The sequence below is a fragment of the Coregonus clupeaformis genome, chromosome 13 (assembly GCF_020615455.1).
Source record: "Coregonus clupeaformis isolate EN_2021a chromosome 13, ASM2061545v1, whole genome shotgun sequence".
NCBI classification, from domain to species: Eukaryota; Metazoa; Chordata; class Actinopteri; order Salmoniformes; family Salmonidae; genus Coregonus; species Coregonus clupeaformis.
This window is the reverse complement of record NC_059204.1, coordinates 17,832,265-17,848,298: the sequence shown is the minus strand read 5'-3', so window position 1 is coordinate 17,848,298 and position 16,034 is coordinate 17,832,265. Positions and strand designations below refer to the sequence as shown.

The following is a 16,034-nucleotide window of genomic DNA, read 5'->3' as shown; positions in this document are numbered from 1 at the left end:
TTTAATGGCACTTATTCCTGCTTTTGTTTTTGTATCTCATACATAGACATTCAAATGACTCCTGTTTGCAATCTGGAATGTCCAAGTAGGCTCCATGTAACTATGCATGGTATTGTTTGTGTAAAGTAGTATTTTGTCTTCGCCCATCAACCCAGAACTATTCTTGTGGCTTTTTTCAAAGGTGTAAAGAAATCTCAACCTAATTTACATTTTACGTTTGAATAGTTAAGGGGGGAGGGGGGCGTTGAAATGTACACTAAGAATTCCAATGTACCAAACGTATCACCTTGAGTGTCTGACAATGATATTCAGTTATACATTTTAATTTGAATAATGAGGAGTAATATGTGAAACTTCTGGGTTTAATTCTGGGTTAACCGAGATTATATGGAAGGTGTAACAAGTGGGGTCCAGCTACAAAACAATTAATCAAACGCTTAAGAACATTAAACCACACGTTTTAGAAGGAATGTGGAACTTCTTGCGCTATTTCACGACTGGTCGTGAAATGGTTAATGGGAATGTTTGGAATGAGCTCGTTACCTTGTAACCAAGGAGAGTACCACAGAAGCACACTACAAAACAAACTGGCTGCCTGGGTAGTTAGAGAAACTTAACTTAAATAAGTGTAGACTGCAGACAGATTTCAGGTTGATTTTGACTGTATTTCGAAAATTTTATTAATTACCATCTTTTGAAATTAACAACTTTTTATATTCGAGCGTTTTACACTGTAAATCACTGTAACGTTAGCTAAACTAGCTAACTACGCGTTCAAATCGCATGAAATAAGTGGAACCAGGTGCAGGCTGAGGCAAAATATTACATTTGCGATAATACTTTCACGTTAGTTTTGGCTCATGTCCTGACTTCTCTGCTTGAAGTGTCCATCATTTGATATTGCTCACAATGTCCACTGGGATTCATCATGCCACGAATCAAAGCATCAAGCCCTTCAAGTCTAGCGAAGAGTACCTGTATGCGATGAAAGAGGATTTGGCAGAATGGTTGAGAGATTTGTACGAGATTGATATTGATGTGAACAACATTGTGGAGGCGCTCGAGACGGGCGCAGTCCTCTGTTCCCACGCCAATAATGTCACACGAGTGGCGGGAGAGTTCATTCAGAAGTACGGGATGGTGCGACAGATCCAGCTGCCAACGACAGGTGTCACGTTTGTAAATTCGGCCCAACCTGCAACTTTCCTGGCCCGGGACAACATCTCAAATTTCATCAGCTGGTGTCGAAAGCATATGGATATTAAAGGTATGACAATATGCCTGTATAATGGCAATGAATGTTTTGACAGACAACTACTTTTGCTGGCCACAATTTTTCAATTGCAGATATGCTACAGAAGGCTTGAACGTAATTATAGTTGAACTGAGTGAAACCATTGCCGTTCTCGGTGTCATTCAGGAGTATCACAGCTGTAAATTCAGTGGTGTAAAGTACTTAAGTAGTACTTTCAAGTATTTTTCCTTAAGTCGTTTTTGGGGATATCTGTACTTTACTAGTTATATTTTTGACAACTTTTACTTCACTCCATACATTTTCCCTGACACCCAAAAGTACTCGTTACATTTTGAATGCTTAGCAGGACAGGAAAATGGTATAATTCACACACTTATCAAGAGAACATCCCTGGTCATCCCTACTGCCACTGATCTGGCGGACTCACTAAACACTTGCTTCATTTTGTAAATTATGTCTTGAGTGTTGGAGCGTGCCCCTGGCTATCCGTAAATTAAAAAAAATATATAAGAAAATAGTGCTGTATGGTTTGATTGATATAAGGAATTTGAAATGGTTTATACTTTTACTTATACTTTTGATACTTAAGTATATTTTAGCAATTACATTTACTTTTTATACTTAAGTAGATTTAAAACCAAATACTTTTGGACTTTTACTCAAGTAGGATTGTACTGGGCGACTTAACATTTTACTTGAGTCATTTTCTATTAAGGTATCTTTACTTTTACTCAAGTATGATAATTGGGTACTTTTTCCACCACGGTGTAAATTAATATACTTTATCTGTCGTAGATTCGTACCCACTTGCCCCACAGGTCAAGTGGCAAACAGGTGTGACAAACTGACATGAATGGAGTCTCTTGAATTCATGGCTGCTTGACAAGCATCTCTATTATTTCTAGGCCCATTGTATAAAAAAATACAATATATATATATTTTTCTGAATGCACACATTCAGTAGCCTACAACGGACTGTGTGTGCTAGGCAGGTGCGCAACACAGTGTGTTTGATGGAATGCATGCAACATGGAAATGTACCACTAGGTGAGGCTCTAAGTCCATACTCCATAGGAACATGGCCTCATGAAAATGTCCCTCGTATTTATATTTTTTTATCTGTAATTTTCTAATGATCACATCCCTGGATAGAACATTCATCTTGAACATTCAAAGAAAATATGATAGTCTAGTTGGAAACTCAGAGCCCAGGGTTTTCCTGGTCATGTGGGTCACATGAGGCAACTCCTGCCCCTTTGTATTGCATTAACATCTCAAGATCCTCCGACATCTCACTCAATCCCTCTTCTCCCCGCTCCTTCTCCAGATGTGCTCATGTTTGAGACAGACGACCTGGTGCTGCGGAAGAATGAGAAGAACTTTGTGCTGTGTCTGCTGGAAGTGGCCCGGCGGGCCTCTCGTTTTGGCATGGCCGCCCCCGTGCTGATCCAGCTGGAGCAGGAGATCGAGGAGGAGATCAGAGAGGAGCTGGAGCTACCCCTGGAGGAGACCCCGCCAGTTGCCAAACCCCAGCGCCGCACCTCCAACACTCAAAACCTGGATGAGATGGTGAGACTGCACCACTGGAACCAGTTCACAAATTGGAACCAATTAACAAATCTTCCACTATAATCATTGATCAAATCCAGAGTGGCGCAGTGGTCTAAGGCACTGCATCGCAGTGCTAGCTGTGCCACTAGAGATCCTGGTTCGTATCCAGGCTCTGTCGTAGCCGGCTGCGACCGGGAGACCCATGGGGCGGCGCACAATTGGCCCAGCGTCGTCCAGGGGAGGGGAGGGAATGGCCGGCCGGGATGTAGCTCAGTTGGTAGAGCATGGCGTTTGCAACGCCAGGGTTGTGGGTTTGATTCCCACGGGGGGCCAGTATGAAAAAAAATTATAATGTATGCACTCACTAACTGTAAGTCGCTCTGGATAAGAGCGTCTGCTAAATGACTAAAATGTAATGTAAATGTAAATCCACTATTCCAACTAGTTCACATATCTCCTACTGTAACTAATGTTATCTGTCATTGTAATCAGTGATCAAATCTATTTTAAGTGACCAGTTATTACATCAATCCACCACTATTAGTAGTGAACTCTACAATGATCAAGTCCAGTGGCGACCCGTCATTCAGGCTCTGCCCCACCTGTTTTGAGCCCCACACAAAAAATAAATACAAAGAAAGGGTTGTTTTGCCTGTTATTTTGGTATTAATACGTGTCACATATCAGTTTGCAAACAATGTAAAAACATGGTCTCTTTTTTGCTTTCTTGAGTAAGGCAGCTCCAAAATGCAGGTGTTTCAGCCTAGCTCAGTGCTTTCTCTGGTGGTGGGGCAGCCAGCGGAAAATATGGAGCGTAGGGGTTGGTAATGTTCTCTAGTTGCGCTGGGATTGGCTCAGTGTTCTGTCACTCATGGGGCACTATGTCACTGCCAAATCTAAGGGTAGAGCTCGAAAATTCAAGCCCCTTGGGTGCTGCCATAGAGTTACATTAGAAGTGCCTATCCAAGAAGGCTGAAGGTCACTGGCCACAGATAAAATGACGTCAAATCACGTTATATCTACAGTAGCTTTGATTGGACTGATCATGCCGCCAACATACTTTCAAAATCTTAGCTAGCAGTCATCATCATGAATCAAATCCACAATCTATTGGACAATACTTTTTAATCCTTGTCATATGAAGATAAATATTGAAGAGAAATTATAGATAAAACATATCGGTGCTCATCGGACATAAACATTACACAACAAGTTGGACATTTCAAATTCAACAATGAGTGGTTTGGAAGGAATCAGTGGCTAACTGCAAGCATTACAAAGCAATCACTAGCCTGCTATTCAGTGGAGTGGGTGTGTGTTCCCAATTCTGGGTTTAAGGGTCTCTTTTCCAAGCTTAAAATGATAAACATTCAACATTGGACATGCTGTTAATCCAGCATGATTTCTGCCTCGCTCAAAACAACTTTTAACTTGGAACTGGGAAATCTGACTTCAGTGAGTTCAAGACAACTGGGAACTCGGGGAAAAACGAGCTCAGACTGGGAAAGTAAGTTTTGAACGGTCATCCAACTCAGAATTGTAAGTTGGGAACTCTGGCCTCTTTCTAGAGCTACGACCTGAAGATTACTGACGTCATCATGATTCGACCTTGTTTTTTTTCCGAGTTCCCAGTTGTCTTGAAAGCACCAGAAATCCAGAGAATGCCAGACTTAGATGACAAAGTTCGATGACAAAATTTGCCCACTGCCGCGCCACCTTCCTGTTCAAGTGAGCACAACAAGGTGAGTCCAAAAATGTCTTGTATGCTGCTGCATAAATGATGTAATATGCCAGGGAGATATGTATACTGTAGCTAAGAAAGTAATACTAAGTGTATGTTGTGTAGTAAACTGTTAGTAGCCCATGTGCCTCACCCTAATAATTTGGTCTATTTTCCCCTCTAAATTTCGCCTACTGTTCTGATTTGGTGGTGCACAGAGAAATGTCATCATAGAATATTGTAAGAGCTTTCATTGTCTGCTTATATGCCCCCTTTATTTATTTTACGGTTCTGACTTGAAATACAGGGAGAACACTAAGAACGGCCCATGTTCTGAATTCTGTCGCTGTACATTTCAAAAGTGCTGAACAAATAGTTATATTGACTACGTCCGTCCTAGCTCGCTTATTAATGTCTTAATCGAAATTACGGATTGCCTCTAATCCGCTTGTCGTCTCTTTATGCCATAGTTTGTACATCTCAATTGTCAGTAGAAACCACATTTGTTTAAGCAAGTCAGCCATATCAGCTATGTTTTTTTTAAAGGCAGTAAATGAGGCTGAATGAACTGTTTGGCTGCCAGACAAGGCTCCGCTGATAGCCAGGTGTAGCAGTGGGAAGGTGTTGGGACAGCTTTATGTAGGCCCTAACAGGTTGTGTGCACCGTGTGTCACCGTTATAGTGCAATTAATGTATTGTTTAGTGTTGTGTAGTGGCTTTGCTGGCATGCATCCATATATATATATATATATATATATATATATATATATATATATATATATATATATATATATATATATATATATTTTGCCCCCACCAAGATTGGCATGATCGCCAATGATCAAGTCTACTGTAACTAATGATCAAATCACCCGATGTAACCAGTGATCAGATCTCCTGCCCTCAATGTGGCCAGTCTGGTTTAACTACTGATCTGGTTCCCTCTATTGGGAAAGGACTGGTACTCATGAGGTTTTATACACTGAATGATATTAGACTTTGTTGGATAAACCTAATGATGGTAGTTTGGGATATAGGGGTTATTTCCATTTTAATGAAGTTATCTGAGGAAATTAATTAGACCATCCAATTTTAGTGGAAAAGATGAACAGACCATGGAAATAGCCATGTCAAATTAGTCTACAGGATTGACTTGAATCTTCTCTTAAAACCCTGTGTCGAGGGATGGAGGGCTTGTTGTTGTTGCTACAGAGATGTGAGTTGTAGGACAAGCAGGGGGAATGTCCTGGCGGGTGCACTTAGCTGCCGGGATGAGTCAGTGATTTATCTAAGTCTGGGGTTCAATCCAGTCACTCACTGATATATTGCATAGATAAGCAATAGCTGGATAGTGTAAGGCGACGAAGAAACAGTAGGGCTGCCTTTGTATAGCGCAGTGTGTGTCCGTTTCCGTGTGTGTGATGTGACACTGAATTGTATTTGAATTTAACTGTAATTAATTGTCACCCTTGCTATAGAATAAAGACAACATAAGCATTTAAAGTATAAAAACATACAGTTCAAGTTCAAGTGTCGGCTCTTGGATTTCACCTGTGTGTGTTTGTTTGTTTCTCAGGTCCAGTACCTCATAAGCCGCTGCAGCTGCCCCACACAGTTTCCCATGGTCAAAATGTCTGAGGGCAAATACAGGGTGGGGGACTCCAGCACCCTCATATTTGTTCGGGTATGCCTCCCCTCGCCACCTGTTTTACTCTCTCTTCCCTCTCCTCCTCATCATCAATCGCTCACTCTTTCCAGCTGAGCTCATTCTGTGCCTGTCACTTCTCAACTCTGACAATCTATCACAGATATACCTGTATACTGCAGCACTCTCTGGCAAAAAAAAAAGAACTTTCTGTGGAAAATTGAGAGATCTGTTTTGTGCTTTTTTACTGTGGCAGAAAGTGGGGTGCGATATCTGTGGGGTGTGATATATGTAACTTTGAAGGTCTCCTGGAGGACTTTGAAATTCTTAATGCTATGCAGTCATTATTATGAGTGAATCATATCTGACTTTTACGATCTTAACCCACCAATTATACAATGTTGCAGTTGTGCTTTTTTTCATAGGTATGGTTTGGGCGTGCATGCGTGTGTGTCCATGTGTTTTCAGATCCTGCGTAATCACGTGATGGTGCGAGTGGGTGGAGGTTGGGACACCCTGGAGCACTATCTGGACAAGCATGACCCCTGTCGCTGCACCTCTATCAGTGAGTTCTCTCTGACCCCCCCTCACTCACTAGCCCCCCTCCTAGACTGAACCTGCTTGCATCACCATCACTTACATAATGCAGGAGCAGCCACCAGGGAAATTGACTGATATAAGAATATGAGTCAATATTCCTCTCCCACAACTCTCTAACCACATTACTATACAACAATGCAACTCAACTTTATTAAACCCCACAGGGGCAATTTAGATTAGAAGGAATCAAAGAGAGTACATGTATGTGTTATATAATTACAGTAGGATGGAGAAGTGGAATACCTGGAATATTACTCAATGCTATTCTCAATATTGCAATACAAAGAAGGGCATGCTGCACACTAGGTGGCAGTCCACACCTTAACCATTGCGCTTGTCATGATTGGACGAATGAGCTGCTCGTTGTGTATTATTGTGCATTGACAAAGCACATACATTAAAGGGGCCAAGGAAAGGAAGCATGGATAGATGACTGCGGTCCCATTTGCGCTACTGAGTCACACTTACAGTATATATACAAAAGTATGTGGACACCCCTTCAAATTAGTTGATTCGGCAATTTCAGCCACACCCGTGCTGACAGGTGTATAAAATTGAGCACACAGCCATGCAATTTCCATAGACAAGCATTTGCAGTAGAATTGCCTTACTGAAGAGCTCAGTGACATACAGAAATCGTTTGTCGAGGTCTGTGTGGAAGAACTTGACTGGCCTGCACAGAGCCCTGACCTCAACCCCATTGAACACCTTTAGGATGAATTGGAATGCCGACTGCGAGCCAGGCCTAATCGCCCAACATCAGTGCCCGACCTCACTAATGCTCTTGTGGCTGAATGGAAGCAAGTCCCTGCAGCAATGTTCCAACATCTAGTGGAAAGCCTTCCCAGAAGAGTGGAGGCTGTTATAGCAGCAAAGGGGGGACCAACTCTATATTAATGCCCATGATTTTGGAATGAGATGTTCGACAAGCATATGTCCACATACTTTTGGTCATGTAGCGTATGTAATTGTGAAGCATTGCTGGCCTCCTCTCCAAGGACGGCTTCTAACCAAAGGCATGTAACATCATAGCCGTGGGAAGTAGAGGTGCTGAGGGTGCTGAACTTTTTTTTTTTCTCTGACAAAAGTAGTTCGCTGGGCCTTCACTAGTCCTGTATTAGCCAACGGCTATATCGGTTCGCTAACAAATTACAGCATCCCCACTCCCAAACATCTTCCCGAGGCTATGTGTAACATCTCACTCTCCTGGCTCACCTGGCTAGTACAATAAAGCCCCAAGAGCGCCAGAGTGGAAGGACGGTGGACTGTGGTTGTCATTTTGTCATATAAATAGACACATTTCTATTAGGAGCAACTATTAGCATAACCTCTATACTTTCAGCTGATGAAAGTTGGAAAAAGATTGGAAAAAGTTGACTCCAATGCAGAAATATGAATTGTGACAGGCACTGACATTGCAAACATAAACCTAATTGTTATTCATAAGATCTATCATAGATGTTAAATATGCAGTGGGAAAAAATGGTTCTTAATTCCTAAAAAGATCACCGTAAGTGCTTTATGTAACGATTACCATTCAAATGAGTGCTGCTGAATCCTGTATCTTCCATTTTATTTTCACCTCGGTCATTTACTGGGATATTAACAGCTTCCCTGTAACACTGGTGACATGACCTTGTTTTCTTCTCTTCTCTCGTTTTCCATCCCTCTCTCTTCCATCCGTCTTCAGCCCATAAGCTGGCCCAGCGCCCGGGCACGCCGGTCCATGAGATCAAAGGCAGGTTGCCGGGGCGCCCAGACGGCCAGGGTCCAACCATGCCTACCACGCTGCTCATGAGTCGCCACGCCCAGGCCCCCCTCCAGCCCGTCCTCTGGACCCCCTCCACCTCCTCCCCCAGGGGCCTGAGGCCAGCCAGGACCAGGGTTTCCCGATCACCAGACCCAAGGCTCAGAGCCTCTCGCTCCCCCAACAGATCGTCCCTCTCTCCTGACCCAGGCCCCCCGTTCTCCTGGGAGATGAATACTATTTTTTCCAACAGGTAAGAGAGTAATGGTGATGGCATTGATGAAAATATTAGTAATATTGATGAAAATGCTATTAAAGACAATGATGGACATTGAGGGTGTTGAAATTGATTGTAAGTTCACATTCATGGGTGGTTTTCAGTACCAGGGTACATAATCAGTGAATGCCACACTGACCTTAAACACAGTCTGAACCTAACAGGATCATTAATAACACAGCTTGGTTCCTCTGGACCTTGGTATTAGTGCTGATCACTGCCATTTAACTACATTATAAGATGACCTGTTCATTGACAGATGCAAAAAGGATACATAATATGTTGAAAAACCCTCGCTTGTTGTCTGGCATCAGCAGCAAACACCTTCCTAATATTGAGTTGCACCCCTTTTTGCCCTCAGAACAGCCTCAATTCGTCGGGGTATTGACTCTACAAGGTGTCTAAAGCATTCCACAGGGATGCTGGCCCATGTTGACTCCAATGCTTCCCACAGTTGTCTCAAGTTGGCTGGATGTCCTTTGGATGGTGGACCATTCTTGATACGGGAAACTGTTGAGCGTGAAAAACCCAGCAGCGTTGCAGTTCTTGACACACTCAAACCGGTGCGCCTGGCACCTACTACCATACCCTGTTGAAAGGCACTTAAATATTTTGTCTTGCCCATTCACCCTCTGAATGGCACACATACACAATCCATGTCTCAATTGTCTCAAGGCTTAAACATCATTCTTTAGCCTGTCTCCTCCCCTTCATCTACACTGATTTAAAGTGGATTTAACAAGTGACATCAATAAGGGATCATAGCTTTCACCTGGATTCACCTGGTCGGTCTACGTCATAGAAAGAGCAGGTGTACCTAATGTTTTGTATACTCAGTGTAGATAGGGCACCTTGCTGTAGTTGATAAACCCATTACAAGTGTCCGAGTTAAGTGTTAAGTGCCATTCTATGTTACAGAGGACTGAGAGCAGAACCCTCCTACCATTAGAACCTTATGGCCTTGTCTGAGAGCCCCGTAGGTGTATAAGGCATTAACAAAGCAAACACTGCAGTACAGATCCAAGGGCTGCCCACATAAACCTACTTTTGTTCAAGAAAAAGGATGTTGGCTTAAATTAATTGTTTAGTTTGTCAGTCTGTACATTTTAAGTTTAATTTGTTCTGGTAGCATATTGTTATGTTCATGAATAATTTGTAAACTTTTAATGGAGTCCGTTGACACTTTACTGTTGGTGAACATAGTACAGTACAGATGTGTTTATGAGCATCAAGCAAAATGTGTTTTGTAACCGATATGGAAATTACTCTTTTGCTTTTTCCAAAGAGTGAAATTACATGATCTGCACAGGAATTGTCTAAAACGTGTGTGCACGTGCATGACTGTTATATTGTGATAATGACTCAATACCTCTATGCTGCACATAGTTTTACATTTTTCCGATTTTATTGCAATTCACATTTTCAATGTACCTACTCTGTGTTGGATCATTTCACTGTTAACGTCCCCCACTACATGTTAGATAATTAAAATGAATCAACTTTGTAATGCCGCCACAATGTATTATTAACATTGTGGCTGGCTTACTTGAGCACAAACAGTCACTGGAGTTATAATTATGTGGATAATGATTGTAGGGATGCATATTTTAGCATACACTACACCACCAGGTCTCTGTGGGCAGCCTGTTATTGGAAATGATGGGCAGATTAACTAAAGGGCATAATTATGATTTTTTTTGTTTTTCAAATGGTTATATTAATGGTATGATATACTCTAGATTAAAATGTTCAGTATAGTCTATTCACGATATTTCAGTCTCAGCATTATGCTGCAGAATTCACTGAGAATGTAAAACTACTGACATAGATGTACAGGCCTTCTCTCCAGGTTAGTTTGAGGATATGAGAGGACCACATTGACTGTCCATGAAAAAGTATTTGTGGTCATCTTTGTCTATCATCCCTGGTTGAAACCATGTCCTGCAGGCTCTGTAGACTTGGATTTTCATGTAGCAGCTCTGCTTTGCTTTGATTTCTCAAATTCTGTAATTCGTTTCCAGGCATCCACGTACTTAAGCTCCAGGCTAGGAAATATTCTAAAATGGCAGAACATTTTCTGTCCATGGAATTCATCTATTGCACAATAGCATGGCAAGCAACTACGCCTATGCATTTTTGGTCATAGCATAAAACTGAGCAATTTAAACATTAAAGGTCCAATGTAGCCATTATTATCTCATTATCAAATAATTTCTGTGTAACAATTATATACCTTACTGTGGTTGTTTTAAATTAAAATGCATAGCATTTTTGGCCATAGCATACATTGAGTTTTTGTGCTGTTCAACTTCAAGCATTCATCAAATCACAAAGAAAATACAGCACAATAGCATTAAATAGGCCCACTTAAAGGTAGACAGCTAAATGACGTTGCTATGAGCAGCACCGCAGATATTGAGATGAGCGAGATGCAAGACTTCGCTCTCACACAGTCACACATCGTATCTGCGCATGTGCACATGTTCGCTTCACACTCTTACAGCGTGGGAGCCACGGGACCAAAACAGCGGAGAAGTTGAGCCTTGCGCTTCAGCGCTCTTAGTTGTTGCGTAAATTGACCCGCTATCCTGTTTTCTTTCTGCATCTACATCATATCGCTGACTCTACCTTTAAAGTCTATGATAAGATAAAATAAAGATATTGGTTGTCTCGATAAAATCCTAATAAAATTTTCAGTGTTGCTGTCTACTAGGGAGTCACTATGAGTTGCTGTCTACCAGGGAGTCACTATGAGTTGCTGTCTACCAGGGAGTCACTATGAGTTGCTGTCTACCAGGGAGTCACTATGAGTTGCTGTCTACCAGGGAGTCACTATGAGTTGCTGTCTACCAGGGAGTCACTATGAGTTGCTGTCTACCAGGGAGTCACTATGAGTTGCTGTCTACCAGGGAGTCACTATGAGTTGCTGTCTACCAGGGAGTCACTATGAGTTGCTGTCTACCAGGGAGTCACTATGAGCGCCTTATATGTAGATGTAGCATAGTGCGTTCTGACAGCCTTTTTTACATGACAGTTTTTGCATTTAACAACACAAGATTGAGACAGTTGGTGAAAGCAGAAAAACTCTAGGCTAGATGTGTGCATCTTACTTCACACACACACCACACATGCCTACACGCACGCACACAAAAACATCCACTGTTTGTTTGCTGTTGTAATTTGTGCTGTTGCCAGTGTCTTCTGTCTGTTTTGTCTTACATGTTTTTTTTAAATGTTTAATCCCCGACCCCACAGGAGGCCTTTTGCCTCTTGCCAGGCCGTCTTTGTAAATAAGAATTTGTTCTTAATTTACTTGCCTGGTTAAATAAAGGTAAAACAATTTAAATAATATTAATTTAAGCAGCTTTTATTGTTTGTTTGTGCAGCTTTTGTTTTTAGTTTGATTACCCAAACACATGTAGAAGTGGATTTGGTAGGCTACATTGTAGAGAAGCCTGGAAACAACTTTCATTCTATATACTTATTCATGAGCAAACTTGCAATAACAAATGAATGATGGTAGTTATTTAGGTCACCTTGGAGAGGTCGGATAAGCAGAGGCATATCAAAACTTGACAGTGTGTGATTTTGTTGTTGTGCTATTTCAGACTGAGACAGAGTGCCTCCACACCCACTCTCCAGCACCACCAGTCTGGGAGTAAGGATGACTCAGCACTCAACTCTTCCACGAGGACAGGCAGAGAGGCCATACGCTCATCCCAAGCCCCCCGCCTCACCAGCAGCCTGCCTCGGTCCATCCAACGCTCCTCCACACCTCAACCCCAGCCCAAGGCTAAGCCCCAGGCTCAGAGGCCTAGAACCCCACTGGTCTTCCATAGGTCCCCTGGGCAGCAATCCTCCCTGCCCCAGCCCAGACCAGAAAACAGGCTTACTCAAACCTGGACCAAGTCTCAGTTTGCTTCTAAGCTCAGGCAGAGCTCCACATTGGGCGGCAACAGCACAGAACCCCCAACCGGTACTGCACACCAGAGGCATGGAGGACCCGACATGGCAAGGGCCGCTACACCCGTCAGATGCTGCAGCCCCGCCAGATATACCCCTGTCTGCCCCAGACAACCCACCATCACTGTCCAGCAGCCTGAAAACAGTGATACTCTTCAAAAGAGTCCCGATTTAATTTGCACCTTCTGTCCAGCCAAAACATTCTGGGAAGAATCCTCTGGGGAATGCCAAGTAAGGCCCTTCACACCCATTGGGGGAAACTTGAGGAGGGATCCAGATAAGACACCCACCCCTTATGACAGCACAACCAACCCTTCACACAGCTTTTTAAACAGCGTCTCCAACCACAAGAGAATGCAGGGCCTGACGAGACGGAATGCATTTGGCTTTCCTGTCAATGACGAGGCTTCTCACAAAAGTACTGAGGTGAGCCTTAAAGAGCCTGAGCATCCAGAACTATGTGGCAAAGTCTTTGGGGCAGGAGAAGGAGCGATAGACCATGCTTACCTGTCCATCCCTCCCCCCATCAGCCCAGCCCAGGAGGCCAGTCTGTACAAGAGTCTGGAGCACGAGATCCTGTCCAACCTCCAGCAGCTCAGTGTCGACTTAGATGACAGCCACAGCCTCCCAGATGACAGAAAACACAAGCAAAACGGTCGATACCAACAATCTCAGAATGTCCCTGAGAGTGATCATGGTGGATTCAGTACAATTCTAGCTGGGTCTGAACCATCTCCACATACCTCAGCCTCTGATGCCACACATCCAGGTGAGTCCAGCTTTGATGCAGTCATCACTGAGCTCTCCAAAATGAATAGGCTGCTGGAAAAGGTGTGTGTGGAGAGCTGGGTGAACACACTCTCAGGCAGCCCTAGAGCCAGTAGAGAGACTTGCAGCAGCACAGAGGTGGTGGACTCAAGCTTAAACCTCAAAGTGGCCAAAGCCTGTGTGACCAGCTCCTGGTCCTCTCTGGGCACCAGTGTCGAGTCCAAAGAGCAGCCCGCTGATTCTACAACCTCTCCTGACTCTGGGAATGGAGTTAGCATTAGCATCAGGCGCAGGGTTACCGAAGCCAATTCACCTGTAGTGGACCCCAGAGCCACTACCGCAACAGGCCCTGATAGCCTGTTGAAACCAAGGAACGGGTCTTTCAGGCAGAAGAGCACCTTGAAGAAACCAGAGAGGGTGCCCTCCATCTACAAGCTGAAGCTCCGGCCCAGAGTCTGGCCCAGGCACGACTACAGACCAGGCAAGAAGCCCTCGCGGATCCCCACCCCAATCTCTTACAGAGGGGGTCAACCTGCGGGGGATCTTGGAGGGTCGAGAAGGGGGACACACACACCTAGACAAGCATCACACACACACACCGCAGACAGACAGGGTTCCACAGAAAGGCAGCATGGCTATGAGGCCACAGTGACGCTAAGGCAGTGGCAAATGCCTAAACAGGAGACAGCAGAGGATCCAGAGCATGAGTCCTGGGTCTAACCCCTTACATTTCGCTTCCATAGCCAATTGCAGTACTCAAGGGAAAAATACTCTCTTCGGATGGTAATGTACAGGTACTGTACTATATTATTTTTGGTCAAAGCTGAATTGAAAGATGATCTGCAATCAGTGGAGCGTTCACTTCAACAAATAGAAAGGTTTTCAACTATAATGCTCAGTTTTGGTTCAATTTTTTTACTTATTCTGTGTGCACTGCACTCCATTGTGTGACAAAATTATTTTAACCCAAAATGCAAAACTCTTTCTTCAATGCTATGGTAATCATATTTATCTTTATTCCAAAAGAAAATAGCAATTTTCCGCCACAATTCTCTATTCCCTCTCCGAAAGCTGAATGTTTTCAATTCCCTGTGATTTTATATGTAAGGGAAATCTATTTGGTGGGAGGTCAGATTTCCATTTCAATTTTGCCTCAGAGCAGCACTCGGCTCCATTCCAAATGCTCTTTTTAAATGGTGAACCAGGGAGCAACACACACAGAGGAACACACACATAAACAGAGGCAGCTGGAGAGCGAGGAGAATAGAAGCATTCAGACCTTAATATCAGACACATCTGAGCGTCTCACAGCTGCTGCCTGTGTTACTCCAGGATCCGTTCTATCAGAGCACAGAAGATAAGCAGACAGCCTCACCCAGACCCACAGACTCGGGTATTGAGGCCTGGCTGAATTTCAGAGCCATTGTATTGATACAAGGCTGCAAACACACATCCACACACACTCACAAACTCAGATAGACATTAACACACTCCCACACACACACCATGAGATACCTTTGGTGGCTGAAGCCACAAACTCATTTGCTGAGTGATTTGTTTTTTTGTTTTTTTGAATGAAAGATTCATGATTGTGAGCTGAATCACAGATAATCAACTTTGAATAGATTTTTATAAAAACAATTTTTATCAACGTTCAAGGCATAATTTTTTTATTGACCTCTGCTTCTCAGGAGTGACCCTCTCGTTTACAGTTCCGCGGGTCACTACTTTAGCATCCTTTGATTGCTTTACTTCGCCTCAGATGCTGTCCCAGTCACCTTGTGTGTATTGAGTTTATGGCTGCAGCCTGCAGACTTCTATATACCCCTCTAGAAGATCAAGTCTGGAGCTATTAATAGCCCTTGTCAGAGCTGCAGCCCGTCACACAACAGCAGCTGTGTTCGCCATCAGCTCGCACTCATGTCACGTTCCGTTCCTCGCCTCCTCAGTCTCGACTAGAAAGACTCCTTAAATTACCTCTACTTGCTGTGGGCCGGCCAGCGAGACTGACACACTGGGATGAGCTGTACTAGGGACGAACAATACACACTGGGACATTCCAGGGAGCAGCATCCAGTAGCCATGAACTCAATTTGTTGTTTTTTCAGCAACTTCATTTCTCAAAACAAGCTCCTATTGAGTTTGTTGAGCAATTGATTGATTTGAATACAGCATTAAAACATCTTCTACAACACAACTAGTGTTTATTTTCTTATTATGCCCTCAGGTTCAAGATACCCCTCCAGTAGATATCTTTGAATACAATACTGATATTTTAGACACCTCAAAATGCCAGGTTAGTGGTTCTCATCAGAATGGGCCTTTAGCGAGAGACTTCAGGAAATTCAATTACATTTTATTCAATTTCTATTGGAATGTGTAATGATGTAGTACCCGGGTAAGAGATTATGCAGGTCTATGACTAAGGCAGTGGAGGAGGGAAAAGTCCATCTATCCTGTGGAGTAAAGGGCAACCATGCAATTCTCTTTATGAGACTGTTATAGTCT

General features: G+C 43.2%; 1 protein-coding gene across 1 annotated transcript; it reads left to right on the top strand.

The window, feature by feature from the left end:
* Positions 1–26: 26 nt before the first annotated feature.
* LOC121579381 (GAS2-like protein 2A) lies at positions 27–15,692 on the top strand. The gene is made up of 6 exons (XM_041893936.2): positions 27–1,267; positions 2,583–2,824; positions 6,103–6,210; positions 6,640–6,736; positions 8,462–8,771; positions 12,404–15,692. The coding sequence occupies exons 1-6, from the start codon at positions 910–912 to the stop codon at positions 14,244–14,246; spliced, it is 2,958 nt and encodes a 985-aa protein (XP_041749870.2). The 5' UTR covers positions 27–909; the 3' UTR covers positions 14,247–15,692.
* The last annotated feature ends 342 nt before the right edge of the window (positions 15,693–16,034 follow it).

Coding starts and splice junctions, on each gene's coding strand:
- LOC121579381 (XM_041893936.2), top strand. CDS start 910: ATGTCCACTGGGATTCATCATGCCACGAATCAAAGCATCAAGCCCTTC. Junction 2,825..6,102: donor CTCAAAACCTGGATGAGATG/GTGAGACTGCAC, acceptor TTTGTTTCTCAG/GTCCAGTACCTCATAAGCCG. Junction 6,211..6,639: donor GCACCCTCATATTTGTTCGG/GTATGCCTCCCC, acceptor ATGTGTTTTCAG/ATCCTGCGTAATCACGTGAT.